At 41.9% G+C, this 19,853-nt stretch overlaps 1 protein-coding gene across 1 annotated transcript in view; it reads right to left on the minus strand.

The window, feature by feature from the left end:
* Window positions 1-19,853, minus strand: part of FREM2 (FRAS1 related extracellular matrix 2) — a 249,492-nt gene that overhangs the window by 21,910 nt on the left and 207,729 nt on the right. The window contains exon 17 of the mRNA XM_040340373.1: window positions 1,527-1,719. Coding sequence (XP_040196307.1) covers window positions 1,527-1,719 — 193 coding nt within the window. The remainder of the gene's footprint in view (window positions 1-1,526; window positions 1,720-19,853) is intronic.

A 19,853-nucleotide genomic window follows, 5' to 3' on the forward strand; every position in this document is an offset into this window, starting at 1 on the left:
CAAAAGAGTGCTGCATTGCTTATTCAAATTGTAATGGTACACAGATACTAAATGAAGAGTGTAGTTCATGTAGTATGTTCCTATGTACTGTTCCAACTGGAATAAATGCATACATTTTTCAAATTAGGGAGCACAGTTCTCTTTTGTATGATATATTGTGCGGCAGAGTTAACCCTGTAAACAATGGGCACCATGTTCACATATTGATTAAAAATCACTTGCAGCTCAACCCAAGTGATGTGTGTGTGTGTGTGTTGTTATCATCTTTACTAAGTGGCCAACGTTTCAATGGGACAGAATGTCACCAGCACAAAGCTTTATTTAGCAATCACATTATTGTAACAGAAGTAATGTTTCAGAAGCCTCACAGGATCCCTTCAGGACCTGAAGATCTGTGATGTGCTGGTGACATTCTCTCACTCTGAATCTTCTGTTCCAGCAGGTTGTGGCTACAGCACACAGTTACATTTACAGCCACTTTTTAGAAATGTGTGCATTAGGAATAGTACATTGGCAACGCTTCAGTGGGGTATGGCTCACTTTTTCAGGGCCTTGGCAGAGGTAGGCTGTGTCCCACCAAATTGTTGGACACTCAGTAAATACGTTTATTTTCTATGTTTTGGCTCCTTTTCAAGTCCTGCATGTGCCTCCCTTTTTGGATGTACATACTGTAAATATCTATTGACATGGTAGTGTGGCTTCATATGCACTTGTAAATGTACATAACAAACAAACAAATTTCATTGGGTGGGAGGGGGCTCTTCTAATAATGTTCCCCCCTAGCAAAAACAGCTCCATGATTCTCATCCTCTGAACAACCACCGACTATGTAAATCCTGACTTCACTCTCAAAATGCAGAGAATAAGTGGGGCTTTAGTTCCAAAGGTACCAGAACACAAGTTTTCTTCATTCTGGAACCTTGGTGCCAAATGCATAGGGCCCTAAATGTAGGTACAGCATCAAGCCCTTTCCAGCCGCAGCCTGCCATAGATTTTGACAGGCTGCCTGCAGTGGGGTTTGGCACTGCACTTGTCCCTTCCAGGCGTGCCCGTTCCGGGAGGAACAGACTGCAGCTGGACAGTTGTGTGCAAATGCCCTAAGCAGGACTTATATGCTGACTAGCTGGAGAATATGGTGGGTATTTTTTTTATTTTTTTAGTGTTAACCTGCCTGTGTGCACATATTCCTTTGCTAGTTATAGCAACAAATTCTACGGGTTCCATTTATTTTTGTCTTATTGTTGTCTTCCAAAAAGGACACCGACAGCAATAAAATACTGACAGATTTTCTACATCTTCCAGACTCCGTCCAAAATGAGGAAAAAAAGTTTGTCTGGAGTTGGGATTTGAGACAAAGCAGAAAAGATTAGAATGCAATTGAAAAAAAAGTAGAATATGGAAGACATTCCAGTCAATGCAGGCAGAAAATTAAAAAAGATAAACAATTTATCTGCAAAGTACATCTGGTTCAGCTATATGGCACATTCAATTATTTCATGACATTATAGAAGATAGGAAGAAATTACCTTGTAATTCAGCTTCTGGCGGGCTACCGATACCATCCTTCCACAAGATGGCGGTGTCGTACACAAATGTGAGCCGCAGCTCAGAGTGCAGATCGAAATGCTGCCAGCCACCGACTCCCACCGGAGAGTGAAACACATAGGACACGTACAGGGGCACCCGCAGGGTTACATAGGACTGTACAAGATTCAAGACCTTTAAACAGAAAACAGCGATTTAGAAACACGACTCCCTATACGTGTAACATTACATTAACAACAGGTAGAAAACATTCACCTAGCAATAGACGTAGCTTTTTTTATGATGAAGGATGGTTGTTAGTTTCTGGAATAAATATTAAAGATATTCTCTATAGTTTCAGTTAAACATAGCGTTCTGTAACATGTTATTACTGACACACGTTTTATTTCTCATATTAAACCTTTCACTGCCTTCCCCAAGCTCTCCAACTCAGCGAGGTCAACCAATGTTGCTATTTTTCACTTTTAGATTATAGTGAAATATTTTTTATTAACATTTTACAAAAAATCTCCTAATAATACATTTTTGAAAGCATAGGACCTGCCAAATAAAAGATAATACTATAGATTTTAAAGGTTCCAATGATAGCTGTGCAAATGTTTATCAAAACAATCATTTTGATTTAAACACAACAAGTTAATAAATTACAAATATGTATACATTTTAAAAGAGAAAAAAACAGACAGATACTAAATTAGGAGTAAGTTTGGATAAGTTTGAGATTTACTGCCATCTGCATCCCCAAAAGATCAGTTAACCACTTATGGACCAGAAGGATTTACCCCCTTAATAAACAGGCCATTTTGTGCGTTACGCCACTGTGTCACTTTAACCACTTAAGCCCCGGACTGTTTTGTAGCTAAAGGACCAGGCCACTTTTTGCGATTCGGCACTGCATTGCTTTAACTGACAATTGCATGGTGCGTGGCTCCCAAACAAAATTGGCGTCCTTTTTTCCCACAAATAGAGCTTTCTTTTGGTGGTATTTGATCACCTCTGTGTTTTTTTGCGCTATAAACAAAAATTGAGCGTCAATTTTAAAAAAAATGCAATATTTTTTACTTTTTGCTATAATAAATATCCCCCAATATATCCCCCAATATATATATATATATATATATATATATATATATATATATATATATATATATGTTATATATATATATATATATATATATATATATATATATATATATATATATATATATAAAACATATATTTTTTCTCAGTTTAGGCCGATACATATTCTTCTACATATTTTTGGTAAAAAAAAATCGCAATAAGCGTTTATTGATGGGTTTGCGCAAAAGTTATAGGGTATACAAAATAGGAGATAGTTTTATAGCATTTCTATTAATAACTTTGTTTTACTAGTAATGGCGGTGATCTGCGATTTTTATTGTTACTGCGACATTATGGCGGACACATCAGACACTTTTGACACATTTTTGGGACCATTGTCATTTTCACAGCGATCAGTGCTATAAAAATGCACTGATTACTGTGAAAATTAAAATCGCAATAAGCGTTTATTGATGGGTTTGCGCAAAAGTTATAGGGTATACAAAATAGGAGATAGTTTTATAGCATTTTTATTAATAATTTTGTTTTACTAGTAATGGCGGTGATCTGCGATTTTTATTGTGACTGCGACATTATGGCGGACACATCAGACACTTTTGACACATTACTGTTAAAAAAAAATCGCAATAAGCGTTTATTGATGGGTTTGCGCAAAAGTTATAGGGTATACAAAATAGGAGATAATAGGAGATAAATAGGAGATATAATAATTTTGTTTTACTAGTAATGGCGGTGATCTGCGATTTTTATTGTTACTGCGACATTATGGCGGACACATCAGACACTTTTGACACATTTTTGGGACCATTGTCATTTTCACAGCGATCAGTGCTATAAAAATGCACTGATTACTGTGAAAATTAAAATCGCAATAAGCGTTTATTGATGGGTTTGCGCAAAAGTTATAGGGTATACAAAATAGGAGATAGTTTTATAGCATTTTTATTAATAATTTTGTTTTACTAGTAATGGCGGTGATCTGCGATTTTTATTGTGACTGCGACATTATGGCGGACACATCAGACACTTTTGACACATTACTGTGAAAATTTAAATCGCAATAAGCGTTTATTGATGGGTTTGCGCAAAAGTTATAGGGTATACAAAATAGGAGATAGTTTTATAGCGTTTTTATTAATAATTTTGTTTTACTAGTAATGGCGGTGATCTGCGATTTTTATTGTGACTGTGACATTATGGCGGACACATCAGACACTTTTGACAAATTACTGAGTAGCTGCTTTCAAGCCTTACATTACCAAGTGCAATGCAAAATGTCGGATGCAGTGGTGTAAAGCATGCCGCCACTGAACTCTAGAGCAGAGAAGATGTGTTCTCTGGAGTGACAAATCACGCTTTTCTGTCTGGCAACCTGAAGGACGTGTCTGGGTTGGCCGGTTGCCAGGAGAACGGTACTTGCCTGACTGCATTGTGCCAAGTGTAAAGTTTGATGGAGGGGGGATTATGGTGTGGGGTTGTTTTTCAGGGTTTGGGCTTGGCCCCTTGTTCCAGTGAAGAGAACTCTTAAGACTTCAGTGTCAGACATTTTGAACAATTACATGCTCCTAACTTTGTGGGAACAGTTTGGGGGTGGCCCCTTCCTGTTCCAACATGACTGCTCACCAGTGCACAAAGCAAGGTCCATAAAGACATGGATGAGCGAGTTTGGGGTGGAGAAACAATACAGGCCTACACAGAGACACATTCTCAACCCGATAGAACACCTTTGGGATGAATTCAATTGGAGACTGTGAGTCAGGTGTTCTTGCCCAACATCAGTGCCTGACCTCACAAATGCGCTTCTGGAAGAATGATCAAACATTCCCATAGACACACTCCAAACCTTGTGGACAGCCTTCCCAGAAGAGTTGAACTTGGTATAGCTGCAAAGGGTGGGCCAACTCATTCTTTAACCCCACTGACGAAGACTGGGATGCCATTAAAGTTCATGTGCATGTTAAGGCAGGTATCCCAATAGTTTTGGCAATATAGGCCCGGATTCAGAAAGATCTGCCTATCTTTAGGCGAGCGTAGCGTATCTCAGATACACTATGCCGCCGTAACTTAGAGCGGCAGGTCCCGTATTCAGAAACAACTTGTGCTCTAAGTTACGGCGGCATAGTGTATCTGACACGGCGTAAGCCCGCCTAATTCAAAACTAGGCTGGTAGGGGGCGTGTTGTATTCAAATGTTTCGTGACCCCACGTAAATGACACAGAACAGATGAATCAGCTGTGGTACTTACCAAGGCAGTGAAACTGATCCAATCACCTGTGCAAAATAATTCTTTTTGAAAAGCCTATGGCGTGTGAAACACACCCAAAAAACTCCACCCAGTGCCGAAAAAAATTGCACACACAAGAGTGAAACACAAAAACGTGGGTCCTACGTCTATCCTCCATAAAGAAGGACCTGAACCTGCTCCCCCGGGGCGTTAGGCTCCAGACGGGGACTGAGGTACTTCACATGGTCCGTGCAGCCGAAGCCACACGGACCCCATTCTTTGGAGGGTCTGCCAAAACAGAACCCACCCAAGTACTAGGTGGGGCTTCCCAGAAGGGAGACCCCATGAGAGCAGGCGAACTAAGCCAGAAGGCCATGTCCACCCACTTCCAAGACGTTCAGGGCTGGCCCGAGGACCGGCACCCTACTAATCACACTGTGACAAAACGTGACACCAAACAAAAAAAATACATAAAAGTGACAAACACTGGGGTAAATAAAAGAAAGTGGGGGAGAAGAAAGTTGAGGGAGATTGAAAGTGACCATCGTGCAAAATAATGGAACGCCTGAAAACATGACCTGTTTGGGAGTACTTGAGGACTGGATTTAAAGCGGAGTTTCACCCTGAAAAAAATCTTCCCACCAAAAATCTAAAAAAAAAAAAAAAAAAATGAAAAAAATAAAAATAAATGTTTACTTACCCTAAATAGCTGTTTCTATGCGGAAGTGCCGAATCTGCCTCTTCATCCTCCGCAGTGGATTCTCTTCCTCCTCCTACACTCTGTTTCTTCTTGTGAATGGGGCACGCTGCATTCTGGGAACTGTGGGCCAGATTCACAAATGAGATACGACGGCGTATCTCTGTTTCTATCAATGCAACTGATTCATAGAATCAGTTACGCATAGATATCCCTAAGATCCGACAGGTGTAATTGTTTTACACTGTCGGATCTTAGGATGCAGTACCGCGGCCGCCGCTGGGGGGAGTTTGCGTCGTAAACCAGTGTCGGGTATGCAAATTAGGAGTTACGGCGGATCCACGATGGATTTTCGCGTTCGCTACGTCGCCGCTAGTCTAGTTTCCCGTCGCAAAGTTAGTCGTTTTTTTTGGTGCCCTAACTTTAGTCAGCAAGTGTATTGCTGTCTAAAGTATGGACGTCGTTTGCGTAAGCCGTCCGTTCAAAAAAATGACGTCACGGCGTGCAAAGCACGGCGGGAGTTAAGAAACGGAGCATGCGCAGTAGGTCCGGCGCGGGAGCGCGCCTAATTTAAATGGTACACACCCATTTAAATTGGCCCGCCTTGCGCTGGATGCCGCCGGCGTAGTTTTCATCGCAAGTGCTTGGTAAATCAGGCACTTGCGATGAAAAATTGCGGCGGTGTAACGTATCTAGGATACGTTACGCCTCCGCGATTCTACGTGAATCTGGCCCTGTGTGTATCCCAGAAAGCAGCCGGCCCATTCACAAAGCGCCACGCTGCTCACGCTAATGCGCAGTAGGAAACGGGCAGTGAAGCCGCACGGCTTTACTGCCTGTTTCCCTTACTGTGGATGGCGGCGCCTGGAGCTGCCAGGATCGGGGATCGGCCTCGGCGGGGGCCAACATCGCTGGCGACTAGGACGGGTAAGTGTCCTTATTAAAAGTCAGCAGTGTTAGTAGCTGCTGACTTTAATTATTTTTTTAACAGACCTCCGCTTTAAATAAGATTGCTCTAGGTGACCTTGTCCCAGCGCTGGGTTCACTCTAGGGAGACCGCAGGGGTCTAAAATAACCTAATGCCTATATTACGTGTTTTAGGATTTTAGGAACACAGGGTTCTTGATCTGCTTCTCCTCTGGCACCATGCTGAAACTGACCCCATAGGTCAGAAGTTGAAAACCTCCACCAATCATAAGAACTGTATATTCAGCAGCAAGAGGGAATGATTTGCATGGCTCTGCCCACAACCCTAAAATAAAAAATAAACCCCTTATTTTTTTAATTTGTGATTCAGGTAAGACATGCAGAAACCTATTTTTCGTATTCTTTATTTTCATGCAATCCAAAAGATAAACACACCCACAGATATACTTTAGCTACACATCATTTGCAAAGTTTGCAGGTATTGACAAGGTACAAGCAGTTGGAAAAGCATCCGTAGACAAATAAACATTGTGTCTCACATAATAGCAGGAAAAACAGAAAAATAAATATCTAGTAAGAAACTTGGTAAGCTAGACATGCAAATAACTAGCTTCAAACAGGAAGCAATAAGGTCCCCAATAAAAATGTGGGTGGAAACAGAAACCACGAGGGGCACTGAGTGAAAAAGGAAGAGGAACATTTTTATATTTTCCTTAAAGTGGTTGTAAACCTCAGAAATTAAATATGAACAAAGCATATCCCTCTATAGTGTGTACTTGTCTTAATTAAGTGTTGATTCTGTCTGCTGCATCATTTCTCTGCTATCAGCGTAAATCACTTCTGACAAGTTTTTCTGACACCAAAAGAAAAATGGGACTTCCAGCTGATTGACAGCCTCAGCTTTAAGGGTGAGCTCAGGTGTGTTCGTAAACGCCACGTGCCCGCCAGGAAGCTGACACTCCACAGCGCCAATCAGACGTAGTGAGACATTTCCTAATCTTTGCAGCTGCAGATCAGGAAGTGTCTCACTGCCTGTGATTAGCGCTGCGGAGTGTCAGCTTCCTGGCAGGCACGTGGAGTTGCGAACACACCTGAGCTGATCCTTACTCAGCTCTGTTCCTGTGTGCTGTATGTGTCTCTTCCTTAGATAAACAAGTACAATTTATGTAGGAGGATTTGTTTAATCTCTGTGTATTACCTGAGGCCAGTCAATTCACTGAGTATATGAATTGAAAAATTTACATTCTACCTTACATTTTCCCTAAACAATAGAAATGTGATTGTGCCTAGGTACTACTGTTCTTTAGCTTAATTGTCACTATTGTGCTGGTTACTGTTTTCCTGTGGGCTTGCTGGAGAGGAAGTTGCACCTGGGGCCCTGCAGTACAAGTATTTCCCTGCTTCTGCTTCATTCGTTCTGTGGATCCCCCTGCTCCTTTACTAAGATAATCACCTCTATACATATACCCAGTGCAGAACAAGGCATGGTTAGTCAGTGATGAGGACAAGATCAGCTTCTGGGAGCATATAGATAAAATTGATGCCAAGTCCTTTGCCCTCTGTTTTTTTTTTGGGCACAGTTTTCACGGTACAGACATTTAAAGGGGCTTAACTGGGCTCCATCATGTCGCAAAACTATTTTGTTACGTTAATCAGCTATTTTCAATCTTTTTTATTGATGTGTTCCATATATGGCCAGCCTTAGACATGCAGATAAAAAAAAAAGAAAAAAAAAAAGGAAAATGAATGGGCTGTAATACATTCTGTGATGTACAAAATCACAAGAAAAGGGAAGAATGCCCCTTTCTATACAGTCTCAAAGACGGAAAAGCGATAAGAGTTCCCACACTTACGCCTGGCTTATAGACACATTTATTTCCCAGTTGTTCTAGGTTTTCATCGGTGTGAGGGCCAGAGAGAGATTAATGGGCTCTGTTGACTCTACAGTGCAGACTCCATGGAGTCTAAGTAACTTGACTGAGCTTTGCTGCTAATCGGGGCAAGCACAGGTGCAGCGTGAATCCGTGGTAATCGCAGCTTTATGATGAGCAGTGTTAAACCATCAGCACACACAGGGCTTCCTTTACACGAGAGAGTGTTGACATATCATGCCATACGTTATGCCCAGAGCACACAGAGGATTAATCCAACCTTGTGCATTGATATCCTGTAGTTTAACCTTAAAGGGAGCGCCCTGGGAAGTCACGTTACCACTAAGCCAGGACCAACTGGAAAAGCAGTGGGCCATGAGAATGCCACCTTTACGCTAATTTCACCAGCATAGTGATGTACCTGCTAAACTTCCTATATTAAATATTGTTTTTACATTTAAAAATAGGGAGAACTTGGTCAAATCTACATATGAGATATGCAGTATACTGTACCATACCTTCAGGCTAATGCCTCGTACACACAATCCGAAAATCGGACAAAAAATACAGCTTTCGACGCAAAACGATTTTCGTTCAATCAGTATAGTTGTCGTCCGAAAATACAATACAAATAGATTACAACACATGACATCACTTCCGATTTTGTTTTCCGTCATACGAGAATTTTTGTGACTTTAGTAACCAATCTAATTTCTACTTGCGACTAGACCGCGAAAAAAGTAGGAGGATCTGCCGTCAGATTTTCGGATCGTGTGTATGGGGCATAAGGAGCCTCATCCTTTTTAAAAAGCACTATGCAATTATGCTTACTATTAACACTAGATGATGACCAGTAGAAAGATCTGGAAGTGTCATGGTTTAATAGAGAAGTATGTTTTTTTTTTTGCTTATTCATACTTACTTAGGTGGATGCAGCATCGGTCCAATGCTGCAGCTGTCCCCCGGCGCCTCTTCACTAAGAACCCTGCCACCAAACACCACCGATGGCTTGGTTCTCACAGATCCCCGAGTGGAGAGCTGCTGACTGTCAATCAGCAGATCTCCTCTCTGGTCCTACACGCTCACTGGAGTGCTGAGCTGTGGAGGGGCAGGGAGCTAAGAGGCCGAGACGGGTATCAGTTCAGGCACCACGCAGATCCAGACTTTATTGTCGGGATGACATGGTGCCTGGACTGATTCTTATGACGTCAGCAGAGAGTGGACTTCAGTCCGCTTTCTGCTGAAAACAGGTCACAGGAGTGCAAAGCAGATTGCACTTCTGTGACCCAGAGGAGAAGCCCAGTCAAACGAGCTAAGGCTGCACTTCTCCTTTAGAGACTGCATTAGCACAGCCCACAAACTTATTCAATTTACATTTCTTAATCAGCTTTAATATACCCCTGAAGGTTACCTCTGCTACTTGTCTGAGATATTCTATGTCACCATCAGACACTTTACATATGTTTTTCTGATTAACATTATGGGATCAGGTGTTTATATTTCTGGAAAAAGCTCACGTTTTGTGGGATCCAAAACCACCAAAGATTGGTCTGTTTGATTTGGAAAATAATTATGCCTTAACCAACAACCAGAAAGTTATTTTTCCAGCTATATTGTTTTATGCAAGGAAAACTATTTTATGCAATAGGAAGAGTACATCGACTCTGCGCTTTACCCACCTAAAGAGGCTCCTAGATGATCTAGTACCCAAATTTAAAATAGTGAACAATAATAGGTTCTGTCCTCAACAATTCTTTAAGATTTGGCAAACTTGGATTGATGCACTAGACCAGTGTTTCTCAACTCCAGTCCTCGGGGCGCACCAACAGGTCATGTTTTCAGGATTTCCCTCAGATCAAACTGCTGTGGTAATTACTAAGGCAGTGAAACTGATAAAATCACCTGTGCACAATAATGGAAAGCCTGAAAACAAGACCTGTTGGTGCGCCCCGAGGACTGGAGTTGAGAAACACTGCACTAGACGACCCAACCTGGCAGGCTGACGATGGGACCATGCCCACCCCTCCCCTAGGAGTAGGTTTATTTATTAAGTTGCATAAGTGAGCAATATGTTTTCTCTGCCTTACAGTATATAAAGATGCAGAATGAATGGAGTGTGTTTGGTTATGTACTGTATATGTCATGTTTAATTGTGTTGGCACACCCAAGAATATCTCTTTGGTTCGTACATACAAAATTGCATATAAATAAACAATCTTTAAAAAAAATATATATAGTTTATTGATATTTTACTGTTCCCAACTTAACCTTTCAATAAGAAAACAAGTGTCAGAACATTGCTTTGGCACCATGACACTCTTGATTTTGTTAGACCTTGAATTGGGGCCATAATGGCAAATACTACGTCTTAAGGTACCCATTCTCTCTGTTCAGCTTTGTGTACTAAGGGGATGTTGGCAAAGGGAGTTTTGAGGGAATGCTAGAGTATGGCTTCATGCACACTGGGTGTTTAGCCCCAGTGCATAAGGCTCTGGCATTTAGGTATGGGCAGAAGGCACATCATCCAGCCCTGGGCGTCCAGCTCTAGTATCTGGACATTTGTCCCCGGGTGTATAATTCCCTTAACATTAGCAGTATTCGATGCACTGTCCAGCCATGTCCAGTTGCAGCAGCTGTCAGCCTCTCAGAGTTTATAGGCTGCCAGCAACTGGGCTGGACAATACACACATGCCCACACCTAAATGCTGAGGCCTTGTGCACCAGGGCTAACCGTAAATGCAACACTCAATGCACACTAGATGCTCATAAAAGCTGGATTAAAAAAAAAGCTTATATTTAGCAGCATTTTTGCAGGGTTTAGGAGCGTTTTCAAATGTGTTTAGGAGCGGTAGCTGCCGGTGTTCTTAACAACCAGTGAATAAGAAGCAGCCACGTTCTTAACAACGGATGACTCATCAGCGGGGTTCACAACTGACAAAAAATGGGGAAAAAGTGTGGGAGTCATCCTCCCCAATCCATAACAGGATTTCATGGGAGGATGCGGCAGCCGCTATACACTGGTTGTTAAGGACGCTGGTGGGCCGCTGGCTAAGAAAGAAAACTGCTGGAGAGTGGAGATCAGTGCTTAGTACAGGTTAACAGCATTTAGGAGCTTCTAGGAGCTATCAGCTTTTTTCTTCTGCTGGTAAATCGCTCCAAAAACACAAAAGGCATTTTTTTCCCCTGCTCCTCGAAGCTAAAGCTTGAAAAACAGTTCTAGCCTACAATAGTGTGCATGGACATAGGATAACACTATTTGCTTTTGGGGCATAAAAAAAATGCTCAAAGTAGCTGCTAGGAGCTTAAAAATAAGCTACTGTGCATGGAGCCTCACAAATTGGACCCCACATCACTTATGGGGCCTAGACTACTTTCTAGGTCTGGGGTATCCATACACCCCCTTGCTGTCATAAGAATCAAATGATGAGTCATGGGGCTGAATCTCTAAACACCTTTAAAAAGAGTTGCTGGATTAGAATCTAACTAATAATCGAATAATCTCTGCGTCATTGAACCTGAAATCGAAAATAAATTAAAGCGGAGTTTCACCTAAAAATGGAACTTCCGCTTAATCCACTCCTTCCCCCCTTACGTGCCACATTTGGCATGTAATTTTTTTTGGGGGGGAGTGGGGTCAGGAGGAGTGGGACTTCCTGTCCCACTTCCTCCTTCCGCCGAGGGGCTGGTAAGGCGAATAGCTTAATCGCCTTATTGCAACCCCTCCCTGTAGGCGAGCGCCTGTCCAATCGGATGGTGCCGCGCCGCTCGTGCATGCGCAGTGCCGCTCGTGCATGCGCAGTGGGTGCCTGGCCGTGAAGCCGAAAGCTGTCACTGCCGGGTGCCCACACTAGGAATGAAGAGGGGGGACGAGGAGCGGAGCCCCCGGCCGGCGCGTCGCTGGAACCGTGGAGCAGGTAAGTGTCTGTTTATTAAAAGCCAGCAGCTACACTTTTTGTAGCTGCTGACTTTTAATAAACTTAAAACAAGTCTGGAACACCCCTTTAATGACAAAGGACATGCCGGTAACCTTATCCTCCTCTATTACATGTTTAATTGCAAAAAAACAAAAGCAAAAATCTCACTAGTTGTAGCTAGCATTTGTACCCATGATTTGCTGTTTTTATTTTGCTCCAGAAGACAGGGGGCAGGGATCTGACGTCTGGCACTGCACGGCATGAGGGCTCAGTGTAATTTGAGACCTAAGGGCATGGACACACCCACCTCTACGCAGTCTCACAATGAAACATGCACAGCTGAGGCTGTGAATCATTTGCTGTATGCTGGAGAAGAGGGGCCATCCCCCAGGACCCTTTGGTATCAACATTAACTGTCAGAAGGAACTCATACAGATAGCCAAAGGAAAGAGACAGCAGCCAGAAATTACACTAGATGTTTTGGATGTTTTGCAGTAAGTACACATTAAAGAAGTACATGCGTTCTTAATTTTTCAGTAATTTACAACCATTTTAATTATTATTTTATCAGTCAGGGAATGCTGCAAAACCTTGATATACACCAGGGATGTGAGTTTCATTAAAAACGACTTTTAAGTAAATTCTGCCATGCAAATGTGTACTGAAAATTAAGGATGATTGCCCCCACTGGCCATCATTCAAGCTAGAAGAGAGCCGGTGGAGACGCAGACTTTCTGCAAAGGGACAGAACAGGAGACAAGGTCAGTAATGCAGTGACTGCTGTAATTTTATTTTTAAAATGCCTGGGCCATTTATTTACATAGAAAAAGCATTGCTTTAAAGCTCCTTATCTGAGCTTTTTATTCATATCTCATGTTTTGCCATTCTAGTGTGTAGAAGACAAATGCAGAAGATGAGAAGAAAGCAGCACTTGGCTGCATGTAAAAGAACGATTTACTTGTCTATCTTTGCCCGATGGATAAAAAAGAAATACCTCTGCAAACCACAAGATAGAAATCTGGTTCTGGAAGCCATATCAATCTTCTTATGTTATCATCAAAAAGTCACATAAATGCTTTTAAAGGTTTAACAGCCGGTCACTGATTTTGCAACTCTGATAACTGGCTTAACGAGCCGTGATATTTATTCTGAGACAACATAGGACAAAGTGCAGCCTGGACACAAAGATGTTTCACCTATGTCACAAGGTTTTCCTGGATAATTGTATTTGTGGAAGGAAGCTGAAAGTGACCCTGCGAGACATGATTTATTTAAAAAAAGACCTTCCTCTATAAGACGCAACACAACGTTTAACCACTTAAGCCCCGGACCAAAATGCAGCTAAAGGCCCAGGGCAGGTTTTGCGATTCGGCACTGCGTCGCTTTAACAGACAATTGCGCGGTCGTGCGACGTGGCTCCCAAACAAAATTGACGTCCTTTTCTTCCCACAAATAGAGCTTTCTTTTGGTGGTATTTGATCACCTCTGCGGTTTTTATTTTTTTGCGCTATAAACAAAAATAGAGCGACAGTTTTGAAAAAAATGCAATATTTTTTACTTTTTTCTATAATAAATATCCCCCAAAAATATATAAAAAAACGTTTTTTTCCCTCAGTTTAGGCCGATACTTATTCTTCTACATATTTTTGGTAAAAAAAATTGCAATAAGCGTTTATCGGTTGGTTTGCGCAAAATTTTTAGCGTTTACAAAATAGGGGATAGTTTTATTTCATTTTTATAAAAAAAATTTTTTTTACTACTAATGGCGGCGATCAGCGATTTTTTTCGTGACTGCGACATTATGGTGGACACTTCGGACAATTTTGACACATTTTTGGGACCATTGTCATTTTCACTGCAAAAAATTGCATTTAAATTGCATTGTTTATTGTGAAAATGACAGTTGCAGTTTGGGAGTTAACCACAGGGGGCGCTGAAGGAGTTATGTTTCACCTAGTGTGTGTTTACAACTGTAGGGGGGTGTGGCTGTAGGTCTGATGTCATCGATTGTGTCTCCCTATAAAAGGGATGATACCAACGATGACGGAGCCACAGTGAAGAACGGGGAAGCCGTGTTTACATACGGCTCTCCCCGTTCTTCAGCTCCGGGGAGCAATCGCGAGGGGGTGGCTAGAAACGAATAGCCGCCCCCTCATCCCGGATCGCTCCCAGACGATTTCTGACCGCAGCATGTAGTGGGGGGAAGTCCCGATCGGACCCCCGACCCGCGGAAAGGCAGGGACGTACGGGTACGTCCATCTGCCTGTACGTGCCATTCTGTGGACGTATATGTACATGGGGTGGTCGTTAAGTTGTTAAACTATAATTTAGAACATTTAATGCACTCTTATGCCGTGTACACACGATCGGAAATTCCGACAAGAAAACCGTGGTCTTTTTTCTGACTGAATTTTGGCTCAAACTTGTGTTGCATACACACGGTCACACAAAATTCCGACCGTCAAGAACGTGGTGACGTACAACACTAAAACGAGCCGAGAAAAATTAAGTTCAATGATTCTGAGCATGCGTCAAATTGATTCCGAGCATGCGAATTGCATACAGGCGATCGGAATTTCCGACAAGAACTTTTCCCGTCGGAAAATTTGAAAACCAGCTCTCAAATTTTTGCTGTCGGAAATTCCAACCAAAAGCTCACATCGAACTTTTCTTGTCAGAAATTCTGACCGTGTGTACGCGGCATAAGAACTCAGGCTCAATAAAAACTGTTATAAAACATATAAATTATCCAAGGGCCCGACTGGGTTTTTGCAGCAAAGAGCTTTAAAATGTGAATGGAACACCAGTGCACCCTCACAAAGCACCTGCAGTGCCCTACAAAAGATGTAGCCTTTACTACATTTTCATGTGGGATGTGGTGCGCTGCAGCTTTTCACTTTGAACGCAACACACCTAATGCAATGTGTAGCCACTACACAGAGTATTTGGTGCAATTGTCTGGTAGTGCTGGACAAATAGAAGTGAGATATTGGTGTTTTAGGCTTCCTTCAAAGGGGCTGGTAAACAATTGATGTGCTATGTACAAAGAGAGTCTTGTTTACACAGGCATCCCCCCATTCTGCAACTCCGTGACACAATCGCTGGACACTGAGACCACGGGTCCCGCGGGCATGGTCATGGCATTACAGCTAATAGAGTTTACAGTTTTTTCTTTTAGCCTCCTTAGCGGTATCCCCGAGCGTGACTTGGGGTGGTTTTTCCATGCTAGGATCGGTATCCCCCAGTCACGCTCGGGGTAGATGTGCAGAGCGTGCAGCGGCGCGGCTTACCTTCTCGCTGAATCCACAGACAAAGTTACTTACCTTGTCCCTGGATCCTGCGATGCATCCCCGCTGTGTGAGCGAGCGGGTCCTCGCTCGATTCACACAGTGCCCGTGTGCCGCCGATTACCGTTCCCTGCGACGTTACGACGCACGGGAGCGGAGAACGGCGCCAAATTCAAAAAGGTAAACAAACACAATACATACAGTATACTGTAATCTTATAGATTACAGTACTGTATGTAAAAAATACACCCCCCCCCCCTTGTCCCTAGTGGTCTGCCCAGTGCCCTACATGTTCTTTTATATAATAAAAATTGTTCTTTCCGCCTGCAAACTGTAGATTGTCCATAGCAACCAAAAGTGTCCCTTTATGTCAAAAGTGATTTTAGAGCAGCTAGAAAACAGCGATAATAAATTATAATCACTTGCAGAATTGAGCGATAGCGATTTGTGGGGAAATTCTTCATAAAAAAATAAAAGTAATGACAGCGACAATTCTGCAACTGAGCACATTTCAGTGATTTTGAGTTGATTACATTATTGAATAATTTTTATTATAATTATATTATTATTTGTTATAATTATTTAAAATTATTTATTATATTATAATTTATAATTTTGTTTTTTAAAAAAAATCATACCCGGGATGCCTACTAGACTCTTGTTTGGTCAGATTTAAGTGAGTTATTCCTAAGAATTGCAGGCCTACAGTATAAAACGCCAAATTTCCTTGCAAAATAATTGTACCGCTTTTGGTACGTAATTTCAGACAGAATCATACCGCCAGGGAGGTTAATAGTTTAAAGTTGCACTTCTGTTTGTCAAAAAGCAATATTTTTGTTTGTTTATGATACTGCAGAATTTAGCCGACTAAAATACAATTCTGATGTCTAAAATACAACTATAACTAAAACAATTCAGATGATTAAAATACAACAAACTAAAATGGCATTTTAGTTAAAAGACTATAACTAAAACTAAATTGAAATGGAAATTTGACTCGTCTGGCCCATTGCAACAATGGCAAGGAGATCTGTTGCAACACATAGCCAGCTCTCTTGTTGCAGCCCTAAATATGGAACATTTATGTTGGTTGCTCTCTGCTATTGCAGACACTGGCCTATAAATACCTTACATTATTTTTCAGCTCTGCCTCCTATGTATGCTTATGGAAACTGGCATCAATTCTACAATGTCTCTGCCCATGGAACATTACATTTATTTTGATCATACTTATAATGATGCTCATAATCATCTATTAAAAGGCTTTTTATTAGGTGACACTTGACATTTGGACCTGCCATCTGCCCGGACTAACGTGGCACAGATCTGGCATCTATCAATATCTTAAACATTTGCCTTATTTATTTTTATTTATTCAAACTTAGCTATGTGGATAAGTGCCTATGCCGCTGCTAAGAAATACCGGGAGGTCTTTGATGTTTCACATAGACGAGATACTAAATAAAGTTCTGTCAGTAATGAGGATAAAAGAGAAGAGCGTGGTTCCTAAGACTGTGTTACCTGCTGTTACCACTTCAAAGAAAATAAACAGAATCAATACATTTTCCATATATGTTGTGTTTCACGCATAGACATGAACTCATAAGCTATAAAAAGTGAAAAGGACTAAATTTCATCTCGTGTTTCGGCCTCAAAGGGGTGATATATTCAAAGTTACCTGTACTTTTGCAAGCAGGAACTTTTTGGAGAGATCGAGGAATGTTCTTATATTCACACATCTATAATGACATGTCCTAACTAAGCATGGCGGAACACTCTTGGGGGTCAGTGATTGGCCAAGCAGGTTTTTCCTAATAATTGCCATTTCCCCCTCATATAAGCATCTCTCAGGTGCTCCATTCCAAATAGCCACAAATGTGTATATTTGCCTTAAAAAGTTTGTTAAACCCTCACAGATTCCCAGTGAAGTGAATGTTATCTTTTTATATTATCCATTATCCATGCCATTAGGTATTAATATTGTGTTTGTGTGCAATAAAAATAATTGCATATTTTTTGCTGAAAATATAGATTTGATACATACGAGCACAATACCCGTTGGCATATAAAATTGCAACTGCTACGCCGATTCACAAACGTACGTGCGCCCGGCGGTAATTTTTTACGTTGTTTGCGTAAAGGCTTTTTCTGCGTAAGGTTGCTCCTGCTATTAGGAGGCACACGCAATGTTAAGTATGGACGTCGTTCCCGCTTCGAAATTTGAATTTTTTACGTTGTTTCCGTAAGTCATTTCGCGAATAGGGCTGGACGTAATTTACGTTCACGTCGAAAACAATACGTTGTTGCGCTGTACTTGGAAGCAATGCACACTGGGATATGTACACGGACGGCGCATGCAAAACGTCAATCACGTTAGGTCATCATACATTTACATAAAACACGCCCCCCTTCCACATTTGAATTACGCACGCTTACGCCGGCCCCATTTACGCTATGCCGCCGCGACTTACGGAGCAAGTGCTTTGTGAATACTGCACTTGCTCCTGTAGGTTACGGCGGCGTATCGTAAATACGATACGCTGCGCCGCCGGATCATTGCGCGCCCCTATCTGAATCTACCCCATAATGTTTTTGGGGTGTTAAGTAATATTCAGTGTGTTCAAATGTGAGGATTAAAAGTAGGGTTTAGGCTCAAGTTAAGGCTTAAGTTGTAGGATCAGGTTCAGCTTTACATTTCAGGTTTAAGTTTGATTTTAAAGTGGAGCTCCACCCCCCAAAAGGGAAAGCTCCGCTTGTTTGCCTGCCCCCCTTTCTGATGCCACATTTGGCACCTTTCAGGGGATAAGGAGGAGTGGGTACCTGGTTTTGACAGGTACCCGTTCCAACTTCTGTATGACTTTGCCACGGCAAACTCAGCCAGACATTTCCCCCCTCCTTCCCCTATCGCTGGGCAATTCGCAAAGCGCAGAGTGCTTCACACATGCACAGTAGGGAACCGGCTGTGAAGCCGCATGGTTTTGGGTGAAGACACCGCTGGATTTCTGGACGTTTAAGTGTCCTAATACAGTATTTGTAGCTGCTGAATTTTTTCTGAAGAAGCCTGGAGCTCCTCTTTAAATAAAGGACACATTTTAGGTTTCAAGGAGGAGAGTGTTAAAGCCATTTTTTTTTACGTTATTAAATTCTATGCATTAAGGTAAAAAATGCTCCACTGTCTGCCCCCCCCCCCCCTCTAAAAGCTTACCTGACTCCTCCATTGATTCAGCATTTTCCCATTTGCAGCGCCAATGCTCTCTTTTCTTCTTTTCATAGTCAATTCTCAGAGGGAGGAACAGGGCATGGCTGAGCCGCACTGTGTGTGTCTATGGACGCGCACAGCCGAGCTCACGAGCAGATAAGTATAATATCTTTTTTTAGGGCTGTTACTGATTAAAATTTTCGTGTTCGATTAATCGATTTTTTTTAATCGATTTATCGACTAATTTCGATGAATTATAATGCACATACAGATCCAACTACTTTTAACTGATCTCCTTGCATTGCAACTCTGCATTAGTCAGTGGTAAATGTGGTATACACTATATACAATCACCCGACACTAGTTAGTTTCCACAATCCATAACTTTACTTCACAGTTCACACAAATACGTTTTAAATTCAAACTGTAGCACTGACATAAGTAATTTTTTCTTATTAAACTTTAAGAAAAACATATCAAGTTAGTTTAACTTTAATTATAAAACGTATCTAGTATATTGATTGTCAGTCACTTTATAGTAGGCAAGTAGGGATCACTTTAGCCCGTCACGCAGACATACCAGAGTGTTTAAATTTTCTGGAAGCAGGCACGATCGCATTTTATTGACAATATACCCTGAAGAACTGAACAGATGTTACACAAAGAATTGTCTGCACAAAACTGCTTAGGACAGGAAGACGATGGTTATTTTTGCCCCCTTCCCCTGATGGAGCCTGATGCATCCTCCTGCTCCACAGATGCAAAGGTACCTCAATCTAATGGGTACAGTTTGCTCGCATCCAGCAGGGTAAGTCTCAGGCCTCGTACACACGACCGAGTTTCTCGGTAAAAACCAGCAAGAAACTTGCTGGGAGATATTTTTTTGCAGAGGAAACCGGTCGTGTGTACATTTTCATCGAGGAAACTGTCGAGAAACTTGACGAGCCAAGAAGAGAGCATGTTCTCTATTTCCTTGACGGGAATGGAGAAACTTGGCTTGTCAAGTTCCTCGACAGCCTAACAAGGAACTCGACGAGGAAAACAATGTTTTTCGCCCGTCGAGTTCCTCGGTCGTGTGTAAGAGGCTTCACTGTCCAGGCTGTCCG

The sequence above is a fragment of the Rana temporaria genome, chromosome 2 (assembly GCF_905171775.1).
Source record: "Rana temporaria chromosome 2, aRanTem1.1, whole genome shotgun sequence".
Lineage (NCBI taxonomy): Eukaryota > Metazoa > Chordata > Amphibia > Anura > Ranidae > Rana > Rana temporaria.